The sequence below is a fragment of the Lathamus discolor genome, chromosome 12 (assembly GCF_037157495.1).
Source record: "Lathamus discolor isolate bLatDis1 chromosome 12, bLatDis1.hap1, whole genome shotgun sequence".
In the NCBI taxonomy this organism is placed as follows: domain Eukaryota; kingdom Metazoa; phylum Chordata; class Aves; order Psittaciformes; family Psittacidae; genus Lathamus; species Lathamus discolor.
In genome coordinates, this window is record NC_088895.1 from 3,545,209 (window position 1) to 3,569,638 (window position 24,430).

Genomic DNA, 24,430 nt, shown 5'->3' on the forward strand with positions numbered 1-24,430 from the left:
GCTTCAGCAACAACATGAGGGAAAGCACTGCATTAAACACTCTCGGTGTTTCAGGCTGGCTGAGGTGGGTATGGAGACAGCAAGGCTGGGGCTCGCTTCACTGATGACCGGTTTAACACCTTGTGTTTCATTAAGGTCCTGTCATCAATGACAGAAGAAAGAGCTGCTGCTGCCCAGCCCCAGCCAGGGGCTTTGGCAGGCGCAGAGGTGGCAGTGGGGGCACCACCTCGCGTGCGGGTGGCTGAAAATACCCTGAGACCCATGGGCCAGGTTGAGAGACGGTTTCTTCTCTTTCACTAACACCAAATTCGAGCAGCGCATCCTCCCCACAGCACTTTGGCAATGGGCTGCTTGTACTGGATTTATCTCTGAGCCCGCGCGTGCTTGGGAGCCCATGTGTTGGGGTGTGACTGGGAGGGAGCGGGGTAGCAGGCTGTGCTTTTAGCTACGTTGCTGTCAGGATGAAGAATGAGCTCTTGCCCAGCAAGAGAAATATTTTTGCGTTAAGAGAGATTTCACAGTTAAAGGCCACCTGCTGAATTAATCTGTGGGTCAGCTGGAGCCACCGAAGCTGTGCATATAAAAGACCAATGTGTAAGAGCATCTACAGAGATCAAAAGTTATTCTCAGCCCGTGGAGCAGCCCTTCTCTGGGCAGAGAGGGCATGGCCATGGCACACTGAGTGCCGGAGGCAGTTTAGGCTGATTTAACCCTAAGGCTCTTGGTTTAACTCTGGGAACCTATCGCCCAATAATGCATTTGCCCTCTTCAAATCCCCTCTACTTCAATCAGATCACAGCCAGGTTTGCTATGATGGGGAAAAGCAAGACAAGTGGGTTCAGCACCGCTGTTTCCAACGGATGGGGGTTTTATTCACCAAAAACCTCCAAGATCAGGAACACATAGATAAAAAGCAAATAACAAAGCAGCCCTGTGCCCATGTTGTGTCTGCCCTTCACTGCTGTGTGGGGCTGGCTCTGTGGTTATCTGCCTGCCGCAGCCGCCCACCCTGTGCCTGCCTTTGTCTGCCCATCAGCCAGCCACGCATTGGCCAGTTAATGAAGGGTGCTGGAGCAGGGCCACCGGAGCAGATAACGTGTGCTGGGGCCTGGGTGGGCACCGCTGATGGAGGAGGAACAAAGGCAGATGCTGGTTACTCACTGACATGAGGGTGTTTTGCAGCCTGACCTGCTGGGGAACAGTGGAGGACTCAGGCTGTTGGCCCCATGCCTCCTAATCAAGGATGGACATGATCTCCTGGTGGCCTCCTCTGGCCCTGTGTCCCAGATGCTGGTTGCCCTGCAGTGTCCCCATGGGGGGGCTGAGCTCTGCAGGGCACAGGACATGTTGGCTGTATCTCTCCCAGGATCCTACAGCAACCCCAGACATAGGGATGCAGTGGCCCATTCTGTTTGATGGCTGGAGATGTTGTTGATGCAGTTTTGGACTGGGCCTTATGCTGTCCCAAACATGTCCCACACCTGGTTCAGGAACCAGTGCAAAGGATGCCCTTTGGATGTTACTATACCATTGCCTTCAGGGTTTCCCCAGAAGTATTTTTTCCATATCCCCAATTCCTCCATCCCCATCCTCCAAGTGGCTGCTCAAGGGCAGGAACTCAGAGAGGGAGCTGCTGCTGTGGGGATGGGTGGGTTAATTTTGTGGTGATGTTGTGGGCCAGAGAGATAGCTGCCGACTTCAAATGCCACCAAAGGCACATTCATCCCTGATTAATGGAAACCGAAGAGTAGGATCCCGAGGACCCGTGGCTTCCCTGCCTCTCCCTGCTGCAGGCTGCTGCTGCCAACCCTCCTGCTGCAGTGCCGCTGGGTTTGTCCTGCACAGAGCAGAGGACAGCAGGTCTCACCTTGCTTTTCCATGTTGGAAAGGCAGGCAGGGAAGCCCATGTTCCATTCTGGGCACTGCCCTGCTCCCCCCGCTCGCCCTCCCCACTGCACAGGTATTGATTTGACCCGAACTCCCTTTAACATGCTGTAATTTCTTTCAATTAGGCTTTGAGCGAAGCCTCTGCAGCGTTCAATAGAGCTGGCCCCAGCACTGGCACAGGACAGTCCAGAGGGAGGTGCCTGGGGATGCTTCTACATCCCCGACAACAGCATCCCTCTGTGTCTTATTTTCCCCATGTCCCATGAGGATAATCCCACGGCTTAAAGGTTTTTCCTTGTCCCCTCTGCATTTCCTCTCTCTTTCCATCCCTTGGACTGTTTGCTTTGTTACCCCGACCCATAGGACAGATTTGCCATGTTGTTAGCATCCTCTTAACCTGCATGGTTCACCCAACCTGCATGGTTCACCCTACTCTGTGCAACCAGAGCTGAACCAAACCACAGCAACCCTCATCTTCCCATCCTCGCTAAAGCCACCTTGCTTTCCCCTTTCTCCTTGGTGGCTGCCATCTCCTCAGGGATGTACTTAGCAGAGTCGGGGCTTGGTGTCAGGTTGTTTCCTGCAAACTAATGGGCAGAGTGCTTGTTTTCAGAGATTGCACAGAGCAGAAATCCCTGCCCTTCATCTCTAGCTGCAATTACCGAAGCCAAGCCGATGCAGTTGATGGTAATAGGATGGTAACACTGTCTGAATTTGTATTTAATGCTGATTCCAAGGGTCTATAATCTTCATCAGCACCACATGACTTTATAGAACAGAAAAATGTGAGCGCGGTTAATGAGCTGTAATTCTGGAGAGCTTCTGCCTTGATTGGGACTAATTATTTTCTTTATAAAAATAATTAACAATCCACACAACCTATGGAGTGAAGGCAGGCGGCGTTAATTAAACCCTGTGCTATTTTCAGGGCACCTTTATCTCCCATTTCCCGGCACACCCCGAACAGAGTTGCGCTGCGCTGCGGGAAGCCAAGCTGGGCACAAGCTTGTACTGGGGAGAGGGCTCATGCAAGGTGAAAGGGGCAGATCCGGAGCGAGGGGGCTGCATCCAGATCCCACCTCCGCAGCCTGCCGGCCCTACATGTATGGCACAAACCTTCATTTGGGTAAGAAAGGTTGTTTTGGCTAGAATAAGGGGATGGTTTTCACGTGTGGGCTGCCTGTGATGGGTGCAAAGCAGGTGCTGAGTGTGTGCCTGCTCTTCCTGAAGAGCAGCTGGTGGGACCCCAAGTTTGGGGGGGCACAAGGGTCTGTGCAAGGTGCTTCCACTTGCCATGGGGAACTGGGATAGCCCAAAATTGAGGTGGCCACTTTGTACAGGCCCTTGTGCCCCAGCGCTCTGAGATCCTGGGGTGAATGTGCCCCAGCACCGATAGCGTGCGGGTCACGGTGCGCTTAGAGACACACTTACATAAGATGTAATTGTTAACAAAACTAATTCCTCTATTTTCCTGGAGGTATTCTAAGAACTAATGAATATGTTTGCATAATCTTGACTTTGTTTATGAATAATTCTGGATTATCCGAATGTGAATGAGGCTGGGGCTTTGCCATACCAGGCTGCCTTTCAGCTGGGGATAGCAAAGTCGTTTACAAATATTAGTTCAACCTCACAAATCCCAGCAAGCAGTAAAATTATTACTACTCCCAGTTAAAGATGGATGTGCCAAAAAGTGAAATGATTCTCTCCATCCCCTCCTAGCAGGGTCTGCCATGGGTCTGGGGACCCACTGCCTCTAGGGAGCAGCAAGCAAATACATGTATTCATATCCTCCCCTTTCTTTTTTGGGATGATTTCAAACAATGCTCAGAGCTGTAGGGGGGTGGGAATGGCTGGGGACAAGACCTGGGAGCAGAGAGAGAGGTTTCTTTCTGGCCCTGACCCCAAAACAGCCCAGGGTGCTGCAGCACCTGGTGTCTGCTGTGTGGCAGGGATGGCATGGCCACACGAACCTTTCCCTCCTGGGAGCACAGCAGGAGGAGGAAAGGCTTTGTCTTCCCTCTCAGAAACTCTCCTTAACTTAACCCCCCCCTCACTGGTCCTTTCTGAGCAGCTGGGAAAACCACCCTGCTGTTTCCCATGGGCGGAGCGGTGTTACAGGGAAGGACAACTGGAGTCAAATCAAACCCTCCCACCCATGAAGCTGCAATTCGGCTATTTCCCCGCTCAGCTGACATAGCAGATGTGATACAGGGAGGCAAAGGGCCCTTCTGGCCATCAAAAGCCACCAGCAGCATGTAGCATGGGGGTTCAAGCCCACTTTCCACCTCCTTTCCTGGGCTGGGAATGTTGTATCCTCATCTCTGCAGCAGGAGAAATCTGTTGCTTAATTCCTTTCTGCAGGAGCTAATTGCTGCCTACACATCCCTGCATGGGGACATCTGCTCCTTGAAGCATCACTGAGCCCTCCAGGCCCTGTGGGGCTCTGGCTGTGTGGCCCTGGGCATTGTGGTGGGATGGATGTTTAGGAGATACGTTCCTCATTCAAAAACTGAATTCAGGGAGAGGAGGAAAAAGCTTTAGGTGAGCGGCAAAGGGAGCATTGCTGCTCCAAGAGCATCTTCTCCAGTCGTCTTCTCACTGCTTCCAAGGTGCCTTATTACTAATTCATTTTTAGAGTGATCTCTCCACGCTCCCAGGAGCTGCTGGTAACTGTGTGCTTACAATCCCCTATCTGATTAAAATTTCACTAGCTATATTATTGGCAAAGACACTGTTTTGCTGCTGTTCACCACACCGAATGAGCTGGGTTTTTAGACAAAGGAAGGAGCCAGTTTTTTGCAGGGAGCACATGGAACGACCGCACACTGCAGATGTGGCATCCCATGGCCTGGCCTTGCCATTGCTTGGCAGCACACAGGGTGGCTTCTTCACGAGAGAGTGAGCCCTCCTGGAGGATGATGATCTCCAAAGATCCCAGATTAACCTGTGTGAGGGACTGGAATCTTGTGTGCAAGCACGGCCCCATCCAAGCAGCAAGGCTTGGCTTGAACCCAGGGTGCTGCAGTGGTCCAGGGGATACTTCTGGGGCACAGGGGACATTGGCACTGTGAAGCCTGTTGGGCATGAAGAAGCCCTCCAGCCTGACCATGTTGCAGACTGTGGCAAAGGGCTTTTTTTCTGGGACAAGGGCCTGGGAGTGCAGTTTGTGGCCAGCCAGGAGCAGAGTGGCAGTGGGGCTATGTAGGGTTTATTTAGCGTAAGCTCTTGGCCCCAGTCCTTGCCATGCCAGGGTCACTCAGGAGCCTACAGTCCTCCAAAACATGGATCAGGAGTGCTGTGCTACGGCTCAGCATGATAACCTCAGTACTTTCAGCTTCATTTATGGGCACTGGGAACAGCCAAGGCTTCTCCTTTCCTATTCCCTGATTGAGGAGAAAACTGGCTCCTTTCCAGGCATGGGAACCTGCAGGGTATTTATCTAAGGAGGATTTGAGGATAGGAGAGGCACAGCTTTGTCCCCCTTGAGATCAAGCCTGGGCTGGCAGAGTGAGGTGCTGATGGGCATGGAACACTGCAGGGACATCCGAGCAGGCAGCGTGGGAGGCACAAGATGCTGTAGAAACGGCTCGAGGTGGGGCAGCAGTCCAGGTTTTCTTTAGACATGATACGACCACATGCTCTATTCCTTGGGTTTATCCCTGTTGCTGTTGGCAGACAATCAGTGGAGCCATCCTGGATTGCTGGCACTGAGGGAAGGTGACGCCGAGCCCTGCTAGGTGACCGGGTGCTCAGGAAGGAAGAGGAACGGGGCTCCTGTGACAAGGGGAGGAGGAGACCCAGCCATGGGGAGCACGGAGGGGCTGCCCTCACCCTCATGACAACCTAAGAAAGGGTGTCTATGGGAGCATTGCTTTCCCCTATGGAGTTTTATGCTCCTCCAGGGCCATCCATCCCATCGACACCAGCTGGTGCCTGGGACGGAGCCCTCCCCATGGGCTGTGACCACACAGCATCCCCCCCCAGCATCTGGCACTGATCCTGCGTCGCTCCCGGGGCTTCTTCCAGCAGGGAAGCTCCTCTGTTCTGATTCAACCATGCATAGCAAATCAACTGCTGGAAAATAAAAAGCCAAGCTGCTTTTCTGGCCTGGGATGTGATAAGAGCGGTTGTTAAACCTTTCTTGGAGTCCAAGCAGCAAAAGGAGCCACTGCCGCATAGAGCCTTGCAGGAGGACACACAGTTCCTGGGAGCAGGAGGGGGAGGCGAGTCCCGGCTGGCAAACATTGGATGAAAACTGTATATTCCAGAATTGTGTTTCACTTGTGTGTTTCAACTGCCTCAAGAAAACCACGCGCTCCTCTGCAGCTGGTGCCTCTGCTGATGCATGGGGAAAAAATAGCGGGGAGAAGATTAAAATTGAACTGGCTTGGAGTCAGTGTAATCAGGGAAAATATCGCAGTGATTTGCTATTATAATTTTCAATAACAAACTGCAGGGCTCCTGCTGCACTAATAATAACGGGCGGAACGAGGTGGGGAAAGAACCTGCCACGGGGTGTTTGTGTGTGTGTTTGTGGGAAGCACTTGCAATTTTCCCCATCTCCTAATTTTGAAGAGGTATTTTTAGTGCCTACTGCAAAGAGCTTTACATAAACACATCTGCTGGAGTTTTTTGCTTGGCAGTGTCTTTACAACCTTCCTTTCTGCCCCTTCCCTCTCCAGGGACAAAGCAATGGTTCGACCGTTTTCTGTTACAATCAGATGAGCAAACTAGAAAATAAAAGGGTTGTTTTGACAGCACCAAAAGGCTTCTTAGCCCGAAGTGGTGGATTTTAGAAGTGCTGTGAGCAGCCCAGCCCACCCAAAGAGCCCAGAGCAGAAGCGCATCGGAAGTGGCTGTGGCAGAGAGCCACAGGGATGCAGGACAATGGGGACCGCAAGCCAGCCCCTGCCCCTGCTGCGCAGCCAAACCCTCCAGGTGAGGAAAGGAGAGAGGAAAGATGAGATATTGAATCATGTGTCCATACGCATTTTGCGTGGTACTCAGAAGAGCATCCCTGGTGGGAGCAGCTGTGGGTGCCATGGAAGCCTGTATCCTTTCATGGGCTGATGTCCCCAGACCCCAGGCGAGGAACCTGTCACTGATTTAATGCTAGTGGAACATTCACAACTAATAGGCTCATCAGAGATGCTTTAACCTTTTTCCTTTTCAGGGCTCCGGTTGGCTGGAGCCACTCCCACATTTTCACAGGGGGCTGTAGAGATGATGGGAACGTGGAGCCTCCGAGGGCTGAAAAGGGCAAGTTTCTGTATTGGCTTTCCCAGGTACTCTACCCTGAGTTTGGAAATGCTGTTGGTGCAGGTCTGCCAAGTGCAGTCAGTGCTTGGGGCCTCCGAAGTGCTTGTGTACGCGGCTGGGTGCATGCAGCACCCAACCCAGCTTTGTACGCAAAGTAAAAGAAATGATTTAAAATACCCAAAAAGGCTTGGTTAGCATGATCCAGCCCCAGGGTGCTTACACTGCTGCTTGCAAAGCAGCAGGAAAGGGCAGAGGGTCCTCAGCAAAGCCACAGAGGGCTGGGACTGCTGGAGCCCATCCTGCAGAGGCAAGGGACGATGCTGCTGTGGGTGGGAGATGGGCTGGTGGCAGCGTTCAGCACTAGGTCACTAGGAAGGAAATTTCTTGGGATGGGTTTCTGCAGGGAAAAGGATGATTGATGGAAGGTTTATGGCAGGGGGCTGCTCGGGGCTGGGACAGAGGAGCTCGGCTGGGACACAGGAGTCTGCAGGCAGGGAAGGGCAGCTGCCTGGCGCCAGCAGGACTGAGGTGCCAGCAGGCAGGGTTGTCAAGCGCACACCAAACCTGCAGTGACTGCACGTCACCGTGGGGCTGCAGGGGACGGGTGTCGCTGGGCTCAGCTCCCGGTGAAGTGCGTATCACCAAGTGCCACATTTCATGTCCTGATGTGATGGCACTTGGCCATGGCATCGAGTGTGGCAGGCCTGAATGGAGGACCGGGGATGGTTTATGACTGTGCTCCCTGAGGCAGCGGATACCCTGTGCGTTTGCCCCATCCTCTGGGAAGGTTGCTAGAATCGCTCCATGCTGAGCCTAGCACATCTCCCAGGTCTTGGAAGCACTGTGGGACTTCCCTGGTCCTGCATTTTCCTTGCCCACTGCAGAGAAGTGGCCTTTATCCTGCCACCCATGTGCACGGCCACCTCATGCTCCCATAGAACCACTGGTGCAAAAGCCTCCTGACAAACCTGTCAGTGACTTTCTGCCTTTCCCCAGCCAACAGGGATGTCCAGTCCCAAAGGGAGCTGTTGCTGAGTGTGGGGGGCACAGCATGGTTAACTGGCCTCAGTGGTGCCACTGCAAACTGGGGGTGACATGCCAGCCACCCTGGGGAGGGAAGCAGGGGTGGCATCAGGCAATGGGACTCTGCACTCTTACACCAGTCATGAAAGACAAGAACAACGATGTTTTTCTATACACGTATATATTCATTCAGCGTCTACAGAGCTTAATGCAAGGGGATTACCAGCCAGTTTAGAATGTTCGTGACTCTCAGCGAGAACTGAATCCAGCCTTTGATGGAATTGGGAGAATAATTATTTCCATCAATAGCTACTTGCAAGCCCAGGAGAAATGGTTCACCTAGCACACTGCAGGACAGGAGACCCTGGCTGTCTCAAGGCCAACGTATTTTAACTCGGGACCTGAAAATCCCATTAGTGGGTGCTGAAGCTGGGATGAGAAGGACATTGTCTGCTGTGCCTGGGTCCCTCCTGCAAGGCAGCAGTGCCCACTGCGCCACCAGCCCAGGGGGGAACCTTCCCACTGCTGCTGGAGCTGATTCAACCCAGACTTTGCACAGGTCATTAATTATGGGACATTTTTAATGGATCCTAATGATCGAGCCTCAGAAGACTATTCTTAAAAGGGGGTCGGGAAAGGCCACAAGCTAATTAGCTCACACAAAGACAGCAATTAACCATGTAGCTTCCTGGATGCTTAAAAATAACACAGATGTTGGGAATCTATTAAGCAGAGTAATAGATTTTTAAAACCAGAGGGACCATCAACTCCTGCATGTCCTGGGCCAGACATATTTCACCCAGCTTGCCCTCACTTGTACCCCTGTCACTTGTATTTGGCTGATACACATCCTTAAACACGCAGGCATCACAAAACAGGCTTCAATGAATCACCTATTAGAGAAAGTGGGGGGTTGTTGAGAGAGAAAACACAGGTGGAAAGCGAGGAGTGACCCTTCTTCTGCAGTTGCTCCATGTTGCTCATAGCTGGGCAGGCATCAGGATGTTCCTTAGGGTGTGCAAGACTGGATCATGCCTAACCTGAGCATCACATTGCTCTCTAACCACTGGTTTGGCCCCATTTAACTCTATGATGTGCAGCATGCGCCTGGCTCTAACCCCTTGTTGCTATCTCCACAGCCCATATGTGATGGTCTCTGCAGCCAGAGCATCCTCCTGGCATCCCTGAGCCACTGTGGACATGCCAATACTTGCTTTATCTATTCAAATAATACTCTGACACCAGAACCATGGCATCCCTGGCACCCCTGTTGGGTATTGTTTATGGCTTTTCCTTATCTTTCTATTCTCTGAAGTAAACATCATCAGGGACTGGAAACACACTTAGTCCTCCCAGGTGTCTGAGCTCAGGCTTGTTTGGGTTTGTTTTCTCCATTTGGCTTCTTTTCTCCACTCCAGCTTACTTCACCCAAGACCTGGTGTTTCTTGGAGACCTTTCACCTCAGGCTTTGCCTGCTCTGGCTCTGCTCCTTGTCAACTCCCATGGCCTTCCCAGGGCTCTTGCAGCCACCTGCCTAGACCAGTGGCTCCCCTCAACTCTGCTGAGCTGCCCCAGGTTCTCCAGGTCAGGCTATCAGCAGGACCAGCTGTGTTTAGTGGCCCAGCATCCTACATATAGGAGTGGGAAGGAGAGCTGTTCATTGGCTGCCCAAAGTTTCTTCCACCTCGGTGGTGGTGACAGGGACAGGATGAGGCCTGTGTGGCAAGGTATTTCCAATGCAATGGCAGGTGTGGAGAATGGCATTTGAAATGCAAAAGTGGGTTTTTTCCTACCAGAGTGCAAACCAGTGCTGCCTGCTGCTGAGCTAAAACCCACAATGCAGAGGAAGATGTCGGGGTGCTGGTCTGATCTGGTACTGTTGCTCCTTGCTGGTGTATTACATAGCCCTCATGCTGTCCCTGCAGTACAGGGTGGTCACGGCATCTCTTCTTGAGAGTTGAGCACAGCATGCCCCTAATGGGATGCAGCGTGGCTTGGAAGTGGGGGCTTTCTGGAGCTTCATAGGAGTGTTTCCCACTGCAGGGCTGAGCACCAAGGGTTCAGGAGGTCTGAGAGCAATCTGCAGCTCTCCTTCACAGCTGCAAGGGGATTCTCTAGTACATGGGAAACCTTCAGCCAGCAAGCCTAGCTGAATGGACAGTCCTTTATTGCTCTCTGTGTGCTCTGGCTCCGCAGTGGGACGCTCGGCTGCCTGTCGTACCCCGCAGAGGACAGACGTCCTGAGAAGCAGAGTGGCCGTGCAGTCAAGGATGCCTCCAGCACCAATGGCTGTGTGAAGGGGAAGCAGAGACGAGACCACGCACACCACAGGTCACGCAGGTATGAGCCACGGGGATGGCAGAGGAGGCATCTGTGACTGTTTCCCCAGCCCCTGTGGGGGCCTGCGGGAGCTTGGGATGGCTTCAATGGCTGTGTGTGTGTCCAGCAAAGATATGCAATTGTGTGAAACCCCTGTGTGTGTTAGCAAGGAGAAACCTGTGGTTTATGTACACTCCACGTCTCGCTCTTACAGCCTCCTTGCTGTGCCCTGCCAGCATCCCTGTGTGCTCCCAGGTTAACAGGGTACCCCTGGCTGGGCATCACCCTCAGCAATTACACTCTCTGCATGCCCACATCAGACCAGCAGCACTGGCTTCATTAGGACACAGCTTCATTATCAGTTTGTCATTAGCCCCTGACAAGTTGAGAAGGGAAAAATGAATTGAATGTTGTAAATGAAGCAGCTGGGGTCCCTGAGCCCTGCCTGCTAAACTCTCTGGGATTAAAGCCTCTCCGTTTGGTTTAAGATGCTGGAAAGAAAGAGCAAGAAAGCACATTTCATATCTTCAGATTTCAGGCTAACCGGAACAATAATCTAAAGCGTATTTTTAATTAGACTTTGATTACAATCGTGGAGAAACAATTAAAGTCATATCAGTGCAAGGAGAAAGCTTCCACATCAAAGACAAAAGGCTTCATCTCAGGAGAGGGAGAAGGGCTCTACTGAAACTGCCTGTAGCTGTGTGGTCAGAAGTTCCTTTCAATCCTCCCATGGCTGTGGCCCTGGGCAAGACAGGAGCCGAGATGTACTGAGACTTGTGTGTGGAGTCCGAACATGTCCTAGGGGAAAGGATGTGGGAGCTGGGGTTGAGCATCCTGATAACTGAGCGGCTGAGATGAGTGTTCAGGTCCCTGGTCTAGCACACACACCATTAGGATGTCTTCGGGCAGATGGCTGAGCTTAGCAATGAGCTGTCTTGGCAAACACATTTCTTCTACCTTAATGCAGACAAAAGACCCACTGAGCCCAAGGTGTGCTGTATCCCCTAACAGTGCTTCTGCTGGTCCATGAAATCCTTGAGAGGAGAAAGAGAGTAAGGAGCAGCATTTGGGTGCTCCCTGGGGTCACAGTGAGGTTCCACCTTGGATTTACTGCCCCAGCAGTGCTCGGCACGCAGCCATTCACCATTCCCAATGGAAGCATGGGTGCGCAGCACGTTCTGCAGAGCAGTTTGTCAGAGAGCGTGTTAAAAGAGCTCAGCAATTGGCTTGTCATGATAGGGTAATTTGGGGAGTAATTCAAACCCAGATAAGAGAGCGTTTGGGAGGCAGTGGCACCTGAGCGAATCCACCCCCCCCCCCCAAAGTGCCATTTGCTCTGCATTAGGGCTTGTATTAACGATAACATTTGTTCTTCCCGCAGAGAACTGCTCAACTTTTGGCCCATTCCTGTAGCACTTCCCAAACATGGGGCTGCTTCCACACATTCCCTGCTAGTGGCTGCTCCCGCTGGCAGGGCGAGAAGTGGGGAAACTGAGGCACAAGCCCAACACCCTCGTTTCCAACAGTGGCTTTGTAGAGGCCCTGGGGAGCTGGTTGTGCCTGCCCCCCCCCAAACCTCAATCCGGACCTATATGGGGAGCCAGCAGCTGCCCTTGTCTTTAGGAGCATTTACCATGGGGAATGAGTAGCCACAGCGTATCTGTCGTATTTTCAGCCTCTGAATTAATTTAGCCACGGTGTTTGCTTTGCATTGAAACGTAACATAGCATATGTTTAAAAAGAGAAATTGATTTACGGGAGGCTTCTTGTCCCAAGGTTTAACAACTGTGTAAGAGATGCCTATCTCACTAAATTACCATAGCGTCTCAATGAACGCATCTATATTTCTCATCAATTGCTATTTAACATATGTCAAGCCTTTTATTAGCGCCAGGCGCATCTGGTTGCGATAATTATTGTATGCAAATGAAACGGCGATTAATTATTTAAAGCATATTTACAAAGAGCGCTGAAACCCCACGAATCTGTTACGGCGTTGTTAACCTCGGCAAACACGCTCTAAATCATCCCCCAGCGTGGCTGCACCGGAGCTGCCTCATTAGAGCTCCATTAGACCCACAGAGGAGACCTCTCCTTTCGGCTGGGACCAAAGCATTCGTTACAGGGTAATTAAGCACTTACCTGCGCCCCGGGTCCATGGGGATCTCTCTGCCCCATGTGTCCCTGAGGGGGGGCCGGGACAGAGCAGCCCCGTTGGAGCTGGTTTGGGGTGGATTGGGGTTAATTTCTACTCACTTTCCTCCCCGCTGTGTCCTCAGCCCGTCCTGCGATGGGGAGCGGCCGCCACAGCCAGCCCGGGGCAAGAAGAAGAAGAAGAAATCCGGGCGCAAGAAGCGAAGGAGGTGAGGGCGGCCATGGCAGCCAGAGGGGACGGGCGGCCATGGCTCTGCGTGAGGGCAGAAAGTCAGTGTAAAACATCCCTGCCCGTAGCAGGGGTTTGGAACCGGATAAGCTTTGAGGTCCCTTCAACCCAAACGGTTCTGTGACTAAAATGGAGGCTGAGCGCCCTGTGTGGAGGTGCCTCACAGGCCCGGGCAGCAGCCGCCATGTTCTCGCCTTCCCCTCAGGGCAGCAGAGGCTGGGCCAGGGCTCACCCGCAGCCTGCTCAGGGGGATCCCGGGATTCCCAAGCTCGTCTCCATCCCAGGGGAATGCCACTGGTGGTGGGGTAAGGGCTGGGGCGGGCAGGGAGGGCTGCGGGGAGCCCTGCGGTCCCTAATGCCCCTCTGCCTCCTCAGGTCTCCCTCCTACAGCCCCTCGCCTGTGAAGAAGAAGAAGAAGAAGAGCTCCAAGAAGCGAAAAAGAAACAGGTATTTTTCCATTAAAAATGTAATTCCCGGCGCTGGCAGGGACTGCTGGGGGGGTTGGACAAGGGCTGGAAGCCCTCGCTGGCAGGGTGGTGGCTGAGCCCAGTGCCCGGCAGCACCGAGAGGTACCAGCTCCTGGTAATGGCTGCCCAGAGGGGAGGTGACACAGGAGGGGCAGTGATGGTGTCCCTGCAGGTGAGGAGGGCACAAAATGGGGTGCACGTGCAGTGCTCCAGGTAAATGTGATCCATTGGGGTGCAGGGGAGGAGGGACAGGAGCCAAATCAGCGAGCTGCTGACCGCTGTCCTTGCGGACCTGCTTCCCGCGGCTCCATCCTCTGGGATGCCAATGGACCAGCACCTGGCACCAGACCCTTTCCTTTCTCCCTCAGCCCGCAGCAAGTGTTAGTGTTTGGACCAGGAAAGACTTCCCAGTCTTCCCACCGCAGCCCTGGGTCACTGCCTTCACGTCCCCCTTCTGAAGGCTGCTTTTCCGTTAAAGAACGTAGTTAAATTGCTCAAAATGCAAATATTTCACTGTTTTCCCTCAGCTGTTAAAGCAGTGTCTGAAGAGAGCAGCGGAGCCATCTCCCCTGGAACGCTCATGTATTTGTAATGCATTGAACCAAAGAGAGAAGCTGGCAAAAATGGATAAGAGGGTATAAAGTTTAAAAGAACAGGGAGGAAAGAGAGAAAAGTATACAGAGCCCTTTAGAATGCTTCCTAAATAAGAATTCTTCTGCTCATTTATGGATGCCATCTCCTGATGGAAGCCTGGGGTCAGATGCTCTTCTGCTTTGAACCTTAGTACCAATTTATGCCCCTGCTAACCAAGGATCCTGCTAGCTGGTCTCAAAAGGGAGCATGACAAACCCTTAAGCATTAGTGACTGATGGAGGTTGTTTCCAGACACACGGAAGCACTTCACCTACAGATCCCAGCTCTCCTTGCTATGGGCATCTTCACGGTGCCTCTAGGCAGGACTTCAGGCTATGTCTTCTGCAGGGTGTTGTGCTCCAACATAGGAGCACATGCCTTGCATGCTCCAGGAGGCAAGGCAGGGGCATGGTGCTGGTTTGGCTGTAAGGATGCTCTGGAATGACACAGAAAGGATTCTTCCTTTGGCTGCTACTTGGTCCTTCATACAGAAAACCAGGGAATGAACTCACCTCTGCCCCCTCAAACTAAGCACAGCGCAAGACTGGAGGCTGTAGCAGAGCAAAGAGGTCCACCAGGGCCAGGGGATGCACCTGATCTCTGTAGACTTGTTATCCTGAGGATCATATTCTCACTTATCTGTAGGGTGCTGGTTGCTTCTCCATCAGTATTTCTCAGCTACCCTGCTGTCTAAAGGAAAGCCAGGGCCATTCTGCCCAGCTGGTACATGGGGTGGTCTCACAGTGCTCAATCTGACACTGGGCCTAAACACATTGTCTGTGATTCAAACCTCCAGTTTTGTGAGACCTGTACTCAATGTACATGTTTATGTCTTGCAGGTTATCCTCAAAGAAGAGAAGACACAGGTAAGAGCTGGTCAAGTGTGGGTGGTCCCATAGAAATATGAATTTCATGGTCTCTTCAAGATCTCACAAAGCTGATGTTCACTACCTGGGGGCAGAAGACACTTTTCTTCTGTGACTCCTGTGGAATCCCCTTTTCCCTGTGGGTCTGGAGCTACCCTCTCCCTATACAGCATTCCTTAGACCCCATAGGAACCAGACCTCCAGCCCAACCTGTGCAGTCAAGCACGTAACTGGAAAAGATCTCTTGGTATAACCAAGCCCCTGGCAACCTCATCCATGTTGTATCCATCCTGGACCTTCACTCTTCATTTCCCTTACGGTTTCATTTGCAAATAGTAAGGAATCCCCTAGCAGTGCCCATCTTTGAAACACTTGAGTCAGTGGCTCTCCAGGTGTGTACTGGAAGAGCTCTTCTGATTCCAGTACATGTGTGCACAGTACCAAGAAGCCACCAAGGTGGCTGATCCCTTTGAAGATCCTTTCTGGCCAAGCCCACAGCCAGCTTTGTCAGCAGGCACTCAGAGACCCCCTGTGCTGTGGCAGAACCATTAATCCCTTTCATTTTTTATCGCGTGCTCTTGGGCAATGCAGCTGTAACATTGACGTCTGATTGTGCAGCTTTCTATCAGAGCAGAAATCTCTGAATTAATTAGCCATTTCTTATCTAGTTCTTCAAGCCCCAAAAGTAAGAGAAAGGAAGAAAGAAAACACAAAAAACAGTAAGTAGTGATTCATGGAGTTCCTTACCCTGCCTGCACAGAGCTGTGACCCTAGGAAGTGCTCGATGTGGTGTGTCCCCGGGAGCTGCGCAGCCCTAAGCAACTCTCAGGATTATTTTGCAGCTAAACACAGCAGTTCTGGTTTTGCTGGCATGGAAAAGGTTTGTAGAGGCTGGAGATCTTTCCCTCTCTTCTGTACCATCTCATTCAGTACCTTTTTTTGTATCTCCCAGAGATGTACAGTGTCTTGCTCATCCAGTCCTGAACACAGAGTCCAGCTTTTCTGATGAGAGCAGCATGAGGGATGAGCTCAGCTCTGCAGAGCACAGTGCCACACGGCCTCTGAAGGGCCAGGCTGGCACGCTCGTGCTGGAAAATGGCCTAAGCTCCTCCTTGTTGGCAGCTTTTGGAGGTTACAGTAGAGGCTGCTCATGATATACAGTACAACCAGATATTCCAAATGGGAGCAGAAGGCAATGGGGATTAGGGAAGAGAAGGGATTGTGTGGAGGTGGCGGAGGTTGTACAAACATGAGTTGGAGGATCCCATCTGCCCTAGCGTGTTAGCAGAGCACAGCCCCTGTCCTATTGGGCAGTCAGTCAAGAGATATGAGTAAAATATGGCTCCCCAGGGATGGAAGGGAGACCTGTAAGCCCTCTCCTTTTTTTCACCTCCTTCTCTGTCTTCTCGTGGGAATTGCACCTTGCAGCTTCTCACCTGCTTTCAGAGCAAGGAAGCAGCTCTGGGGCTGAACCCTGGGCATGAAGTCCCTGGTTAGCTTTGCTGAGACCTGGGATACCCTACTAGAGACAGAAACTGGGCTAGCAGATGGAAATCTGACGGTTTGTTTGGTATGAACACCTCCTGGTGCCGCCAGTGTCACCCCAGCACAGGCTGGGACTGATTGGGAGTGCATGGGGCACACATCATGTTGTGCTGCCTGCACAGGCCCTCTCTAATGCATGCAGAGAGCCCATCTCCTTTTCTCTGTGATTTCTGTATGTTCAGTAGCACAGCCACAATTGCTCTTGGGGTTGAAACTAGCCAAGGCAGTGTAGCCCTCATCTTCCAGCTCTCAAAGAGAGCTGAGTGACTCCTGGCTTCTCCAAACCTCCTTGCTGCTCCTGGTGTGGTTGAGATAGTATCTCGTGAGCCATCTTGTGTCAGGATTTTTGCCTAACCATGCTGCTTGGGCTTATCTGTGTATCTGCTGATCTAAATTACACAAGACCAGTTTTTTTCTCCTAAAGAAAGGGAAAACTTTTAAAGTGGAGGGACTGATGCAGAGGGTGAAGAGTAAACATGGGGATTTTAACACAAGTCTACAGTATGAGGGAGAGATGTTGTGTTCCTGGTTTCATGCATATGGAAATGAGGATCCCCAGATATGAGGTTTTAAATATAACAATAGGGTGTGAAAAGCATCACAGAAACCAGCCAGGTGGAGTTCAAGCAATTGTCCTGGAGGTTGCTCTGTTGTCTTAAAGGAAATGCTGTTCTCAAGCAATTGCTTTGCTGAGTTTTATAGCAGCAAATGGCTAAATGCTGTCCAAGCAGATTGTATTAGTGCTCAGTGACTGGTATAGTGTGGCCGTGAAACCAGTGTTCCCACTGGCTAACCCACTGTTAGCTTTGCCTGCTGGCACAGCAATGCCAGCCTCAGCAGATGGTTACACTGCCACATGTCAAGTAACTGCTGTGGTGGGCACTGAGGAGAGGGAATGGGCACAGATGACAGGTAGGGAGCCTGGGAAGGCTGGCTGTTACTGAGTGTACTGTGTTATTTAGAGCCTGTCCTTCTGCATCTGCTCTCTAACAGGGAGCTTGCACTGCAGAGAGGGTTGGAGCAAGAAATGCAAGGATTGGAGCTTTGGGATGGGTTGCCCAAAGGGACGGTGCCCTGCTACCCAGGGTCAGCAGTGGGAAGGTCCCAGGCTGTTTCTGGCTGTTCTGGGGTAGGCTGCAGGAGGAAAGGCAAGCAGATGAGTGAGCAAGCACATAGCTCTTTAAAGTCTTGAAACCAGAAAGGATTGGTGCTGTCTGCTGCACTCCTGCATGCTACTCCATAGATCTTCCCCCAGAAGGCTACGGAGCTAACCTAATAGCTTGCAGCTAAAGTGCTGTATAGATCTCTGTAAGATGACATGCCTTAATGTCAGTGTAGCTCTGAGGGCATGAAGAATTTCTCCTGCAGTGGTGTCCTGCACAATCTCCTTGGTTTAAAATGTAGATCTCCTTTCTGATTTGAATGTTACTGACCTCAGCCTCCAGCCACTGGATCTTGCACCCCCAAGTTTGCTGGCCTAATGGTGCTTTTCTTCTCTGCTTCTTCAAGCTCTCATGGGCGCAGCCGGAAATCCCATCGTCACCGCCACTGCCACTCTCGCTCGGAGAGCTCTGACTCTCACTCCCCCAGCTGCCGAAGCAGGTAACGTCACCATTCCCCAAGCTGTATCCTGAAATGCTTCCCAACGGGCTAAAGGACATGATTGCAATAGCCTCTGTGACCCACATACTCTCTAAGCAGAGCCTCATCCTACTCTGGTAGCAGCTATGCCACATCACTGAGGGCTGAGCTTCTTGTGGTCTCGGCTATAGAAGGGTTTTGCCTTGAGGAGCAGTGGCTGCTGCTTTTTTGGTTTGGAAGTCACTTCTAATCCTCATGGCTGATGATCAGCTCATGACAGCTGATTCCAGCCTAGTCTTCCTTCCCTAGCCCAAGGGCTGTGTACTGCTGATGTCCCAAGAGATCCTTAAACACAGTCTTAGCAATGGAAATGTATTCGCCCATGGCCATAGCCACCATCTTTGACCTGATTAAAATCTCCGTCCTGTGGATGACAGATGCATCCTGGGGCCAGCTAAGTGGATGCTGGTGTTAGACCCTGCATCACTGCGATAGCAAGTTACACAGTTTACACACATCATGTTTCATGTTTTCTGAAAGCACTTGAACAAACCACCCCCCCTCTCTCACTTCACTCCTAACTACTGGGAATTTGCTTCTGAAGAGCTGATGTTCAGTGCGGGGAGGAATGCAATTGGTAATCAGAGGGGTGCTCATGCAAGAGCAGACAGAATGTGCCTTCTCTTAGAGGTATATTACCATAGGGGCATTCAAGGCTGTATGGAAGTATGGTTGCCTCAAGCCATCATAAAATCATGAACTGGAGCTAAAACACAAGGTTGAGGTCCAAAGCCCGGATGCAAAATATTCGTTGTTTAAAAAAAAGGTAGAAAAGCAAAACACTCCTTTTCTCTGCGTCATGACTCCACAGAGCAGGCATGTGGAAAACCTTTCGCACACACAATGGCCTAGCACAGAGCTCCCAAGGGTTTGTATGGAGCTGGTCATGGGCAGTACAGCAATACCAAGGAGTAACAGTTTGCCTGTTCATGTCTTCTGGAGGCACAGAGCCAGGTCTCGGGAGGAAAGGCGTAAAACACGGCGAAGACACTCCCGGCACCATTCAAAGATCACAGCAAAGCGAAGCTCCTCTGCAGAGGTTAAGGCCAGCCAAAAAGCCAGCCAAACCCTCCAGCTCTACAGCTTCCTGTCTCCTAAGGAAGTAGTAAGTATTACACACTGTGCTCCTCTGCTTGAACTAGGAACTTGCTGCAGGAATCTGGGCAAGAAATCTGATATGAAATTTTTATAACTCAATTATAGTGATGTTAGACAAAGTTGGTTTAAAACTATGACTTATTAATGGTGCTGTTCTCCAATGTATTTCAAGTCATTCCTTCCTTCAGCACTTTCTCACCAAGGGTGGGGCTGGAGAGGGGAAAAATTTGCAAAGGCTCTAGCCTATGAATAATGAATTGAGGACATTTAACAAAAAAGAAACAAAAGAGTGGCTTCCAGCAATGATATTTTACAGGGAAGTGTTTGTTATGCAGTCCTTGCTCAGCTGGATGTGAACTTAATTCACTGGTCTTCATGTCCAAAAGTTTAGTCCTTCAGGGGAAGAAAGGGAATCAAACATATACATAAAAGAAACATCTATGTTTAATGAGTTGGTGATTATTGGCAAGGGGATATTTTCTGACTATCAGGATCCTTCTAGGATCACTGTTGCTCTGGACTGACAAGCCCAGGGGCTTAATTCGGAACTTATAAGCAGCTCTCATTGATGCTAATGGGAGCTGCATGTGTAGCTGAGGGTAAAATCGGGCTCAGTGCCTTGGGATGTTTTTCCATACACATGGAAAGAGATGATAGATTTGAGGGAGGAAGAGATCGAGAGAAGTATTAGATACAGACTGATATGCAGTCTTCCTTTTCCATGGCATGTTTCCCATTTGTTCCCAGTTAGCTGCAAAGCAGAAATGTGATGCTCCTTGATTGTGGTGTTAGTATCTCATAGGCATTCTGGAGAGATAAATTGCTACATGGGATTCAAGGTAGTGCAGAATCTGATACTTGTGTGGATGTGTAACATTAGAGGTGTCTTCAGTACAGAGTCCTCCAATCGCCAAAGTGATATATATATAAAGGGGAACTGATTTTCTCCTTTAGGCCCAGTCATCAACTTGAAATAGCTCAGCCACAGGCAGTAGCTACATCAGATATGAGGTAGTGCCAGCAAGAGGAGAGACTTTATCTGCTCTCCCACACAGACAGTGTTCTGATCAAAATACACAGAGATTATACGTGGGTACAGACAGGCACAAGCTGTCTCTCAACATTATAGATATGCATATTTGCTCTCGTTATAGACCTCTATTGTGCAGTGCACATGTGAGTCATTGCTTATAAAACCATATAAGGTAGAGTGAGTAGCAGAACCTGCACATCACACATCAACACATGCACATGAAGAAAGAGTAACAAGGTATGAAGCTCTTATTGCCTGGGGTGTTGCCCTCTGTCAACTTGGGAAGGTAGGAATGACTTAAGAGCTCCTCCCAAAAAACAGCCAACCAAAGACTGCATCATGTCCTCAGGGCTGGTTTTTTTTTGGTTCAAGAGGCATATTTTATGTAACTGTTTTCAAGTCTGAGCCTGGTTTTTAATGAGTAGTAGGTTTTCTCTCTCTGAAGCCAGGCTCCCCAAGTCCTGTGAGGCTGACTACCAGCTGCTCTGTTCCCTGAGCAAGAATAAACTCTAATTTAAAACTGTAAAAGCTTTAAAATGAGCTCAACTCAGGCATGCTGCACCCCCCTTTCCACTTCCTTCACTGGGGTAAATGAGCACACAAGCTGCAGGGCAGGGAAAATCAGAGCTTTACAGTTAGAAATGCAGGGGATGGATAGAAATGTTATCAGGCCCTTGCTGCTTTCTTTCTAGTAAGGGTTACTAACACAGGCAAATATTTAAATGACTAAAAGGCATCAGTATCTTTAATATGCAACCCATTAGTGTCCTTTTATTCCCCCAAAGAAGTCAACTCTCTTGGGACATCATTCAAGCTCACATTTAAGCACTTGTTTAAATTGAAGCCCCTGGTTAAGTGCTGCCCCTGAATTTTTTCTGTATAAGGTCATTAAATATCATGTACTCAAAACTGGCAAGGGAAAAATGGAATGAGAACTTGTAGTCTCATTTATTAATGCCTATACACAACTCTCTGCCTCTCCTTTTTGTGAGTTAAACAGTTCCTCTATAAATAAGCTTAGTCCTGTCAGCCTCGACTTTGAGAGCAGCCTGGATGTGTTAGAAATGAAAATGTGCTCTTGCAGAAAATGGTGATCACATAAAAATAAATTACTGGGAAAGAAAACATGCAAAAAAATCCAGAACTGGGAGTCAAAAATGCCATGTTTCAGTCCACTGAGGGTTGGGGTGACACCTTCCCCTACCCTTCCCAGCCAAACCATCCTTACCTGGGGAGATGTATTGTTATGTATTCAAAGGAAAGGGGATTGTTTGGGAGGATCTCAATGGAGAGACTCAGAGAGACAAGCATAAACTCCCATGGGGTAATCTTACAGCACCACTTCCAAATCAAAGATTGTGCTTTTTAAGCACATTCCACATTCTTTTTCTTCTGAAAACTTGAAACGTTTTGTAGTAAATTCTGCTATTCCTCCCCCAGTTTGTTTTCCTTCCTTTCTACTGGAACAGCCACAATTTCTAGCTAGGTCTACCTGTAATTTATAAGGGATAAAGCATATGAAATAATGCCCTATCTATGCCTCTACCTTGCTGCTTCTTTCTCTTTTGCCTTTATGCATAAGTTGGTGCATGCAGAAACACCCCAAAGTTCCCTGCTGCTTTTCTTTTTGGCAATGAATTCCCAAGCTTCTCCTACTCATTCTCCCCTTAATCCCATGCAGCCACAATAGCCACCTATTGAGAACAGGACTGCATGAGGGTCTGTGCCCCAGCATGTGGAGAAACTAGGTAATATGCAGCATGTATTTTTGAACAGAATCCCCTTAACCTGCTGCAGATGTTTTATTCTACACTGACACAGACGTATTGCATGCCAGTGTGCTTTCAGTGGAGCAGTGCAATAGAAATACCTGCAGGGCGTGAATCTAATTGCTTTTGTTGTACCTGATGAAGATAACTGCACGATGCAGACACTTTCCTTGCCAGCTCCTTTACTTCCACTGAGACTCATTTACAATGTCACAAATTCACACAGGCTCGAGCCAGATTTTCAGTGAGGCTCAGTGGGGCACGGCTGTTCCAAACGATGCTCGTGTGTCTGCAGAAAGGTAGGAGTGAGAAAATACTGGGATAGCAGGTGTAGGAGGGCTCAGAAAACCTTCTAGCAGACCTGCATATTGGCTTGCTGTTGCTCTAGCCTGTTCTGGTTTACATAGGAAAAGCTATTCTTTCAACTGGTAGGCAGCATGTTTCTGTCAACAAAGAGGGCCCTTGAAGAGCAGAAAGGCAAAGCCTGCCATGAAAATGGAAGCTGTTCTCTCTTTTTCTTAGCTCCCACCAGGTTACTGAGGTTACCTCTGGTGTGGGAAGTTTGCAGCTCAGCACTGAGACACAGGGAGGCCAGCAGCCACTGACGGGCTGTGCTGTACACCAGGTACCAAAGGAGGTGGGGAAGGCAAACCCTTGCTCCAAAGTAGTGCCAGCCTAGCTGGAGCCAAGGTGGGCACACACTGCCCTGTGTCACATAACACTGGCTGCACCCCAGCATGCTGAGAAGATCTTTGCAAAGGAACAAACCTATGCCTGGCATTCCTGGGAATTCAGCCCCAGCAATGCGTCTGGGAGCCAGGCTGCTCAGCAGTGTTACCACCCAGCCCCAAATAACCCAAGCTCTGACCTTGCAGGGACAGTTCTGTCATTGCCTTCATGCTGCTGGACTTAGCTTAGCCCTTGTGGTACAAAAAGCCTCACCCTGAGCTCCCCATCTAGCCAAAAAAAGGGTATTTTTCACTCAGTATTGCTCAATATAGTGGGATCCAGAGTTGTGCAGCCCTCAGCAGGTGCTGCTCCCTGCACCAGCAGCTCCTTAGCAGATGTCTGCTGAGCCCTTGCTGAGAACGAAGCTCACCAGGGTCATTGACAGAAGTGTTTTATTCCTTTCATTATTCCAATGCACAGAGAAAAGAGCGAAGGGGAGACATTCTGCACCTCTGAAAAGGAAATTAACTCCACTTTGAAGTGAGTTGCAAGACAAGAATAAAAAGACCCAAGAAAGAACTCCTCCAAGCAGAAGTGAGGCTGTGCCATGCAGCTCTTTGATGGGTCTCAGCCCCCTTACGGCTGAGCAGATGTAGAGTCATCTCTCACCCCAGGGCTGTTTGCAGCACAGTAAATGGAGTCGTTCAGTTTAATTGCAAGATGAGTAGTGATTGTATTTTCGTAACCTATTAGACTCCACTGCTGCTTGGTCTAGGATCACACTCACAATTGCAGTCTGGTGTATGAGTGAGGGCCTTATTTCTACTCCCCCTTCATCTTGATTAAGTAATGATTTGAAACAAAAAAACTCCAATAAATGTATCTTGGGTTCCCTTGAGGGCAGCAGTAGCTCCCCTGCTGAAAGCTGGAGGAGGCAAAGTTCACTGGGATTGTTTAATTACTTATTAGAGAGGTGGAAAAATGAACATGTTCACAAAGAGAAAATGAGATTGTGAGTGAGCAGAGTGTTTTAGGATGCTCTAGAAAACAAAAAACCATTAGAATTCAGCTGAGCTCTGCAGTGTTTGTAGATGTCGCACAGTGCTTTCAGGTGCGGGACTGTTTCCATCTCGGGTGGCTGGCATGCCTTTCAGAAGCTGTAAAATGGGACCAGAAGCAAAGCCAAGGTCATCAGATGGGGAATTTGCCCAAGCAGAGAGGCAGGTTGAGCATCCTGAGGCTTGTCCTGGCTCTTGCCACACGACAGAAGTCTCCCCCAGGGCCTGCAGGGAGTTACTGGCTACAGCCTTGTGCCCTGAGGTGGTGGGGCTGGAAGCTGTGTCCCCCCACAGCACCTGCCTTGCCCCAGCCAGCTTCTCCAGGCCTCACAAGGACTGTGGGCTCCCTATTTCACTGATACCCACATGTTGTGGGTATCCCACAGAGTACTGCTCCCACTGATGTTGAGCTACAGGGGAGCTTGTTGATCCACTGGTCACTTGACAGATTTTGTGATGTGCTGACAACAGTTGCTACTTTGAAGGTAGACTTCAGTGAAGGCAAAGCAGAAGCCTTAAAAGCTGGTTTGGAAATGCTAAGAAGCTGCAGAAGTAAAGCCCTTTTGGTTTAGACTGGGAGGAAGCAGAAACAAGTGTGTGTGATGCCTGGGTTGGTGTCCATCAAAGCAGCCTCGTCCCGCTCCAGTCCTTTCCTACCTCTGCAGCCAGGGAGTGCTTCACATGGTGGTTTTATGCCTGTAAATGGGAGGTGATCAAAAGCTGGCTGTCTCTTGGGTTGGGTGCAGATCTAATGCAAACCGTAACCCACCTATT

At 50.3% G+C, this 24,430-nt stretch overlaps 1 protein-coding gene across 2 annotated transcripts in view; it reads left to right on the top strand.

Moving 5' to 3' along the window:
• The window catches only part of SRRM4 (serine/arginine repetitive matrix 4), a 40,981-nt gene that overhangs the window by 6,317 nt on the left and 10,234 nt on the right, over nucleotides 1-24,430 (top strand). For both annotated transcript variants that reach the window (XR_010615471.1, XM_065692183.1), the window contains exons 2-8: nucleotides 10,369-10,512; nucleotides 12,774-12,857; nucleotides 13,253-13,324; nucleotides 14,817-14,843; nucleotides 15,512-15,562; nucleotides 17,898-17,990; nucleotides 18,972-19,134. Coding sequence is in view for 1 of the 2 variants with exons in the window: in XM_065692183.1 (XP_065548255.1) it covers nucleotides 10,369-10,512; nucleotides 12,774-12,857; nucleotides 13,253-13,324; nucleotides 14,817-14,843; nucleotides 15,512-15,562; nucleotides 17,898-17,990; nucleotides 18,972-19,134 (634 nt within the window). In the remaining variant the exon portion in view is untranslated. The remainder of the gene's footprint in view (nucleotides 1-10,368; nucleotides 10,513-12,773; nucleotides 12,858-13,252; nucleotides 13,325-14,816; nucleotides 14,844-15,511; nucleotides 15,563-17,897; nucleotides 17,991-18,971; nucleotides 19,135-24,430) is intronic.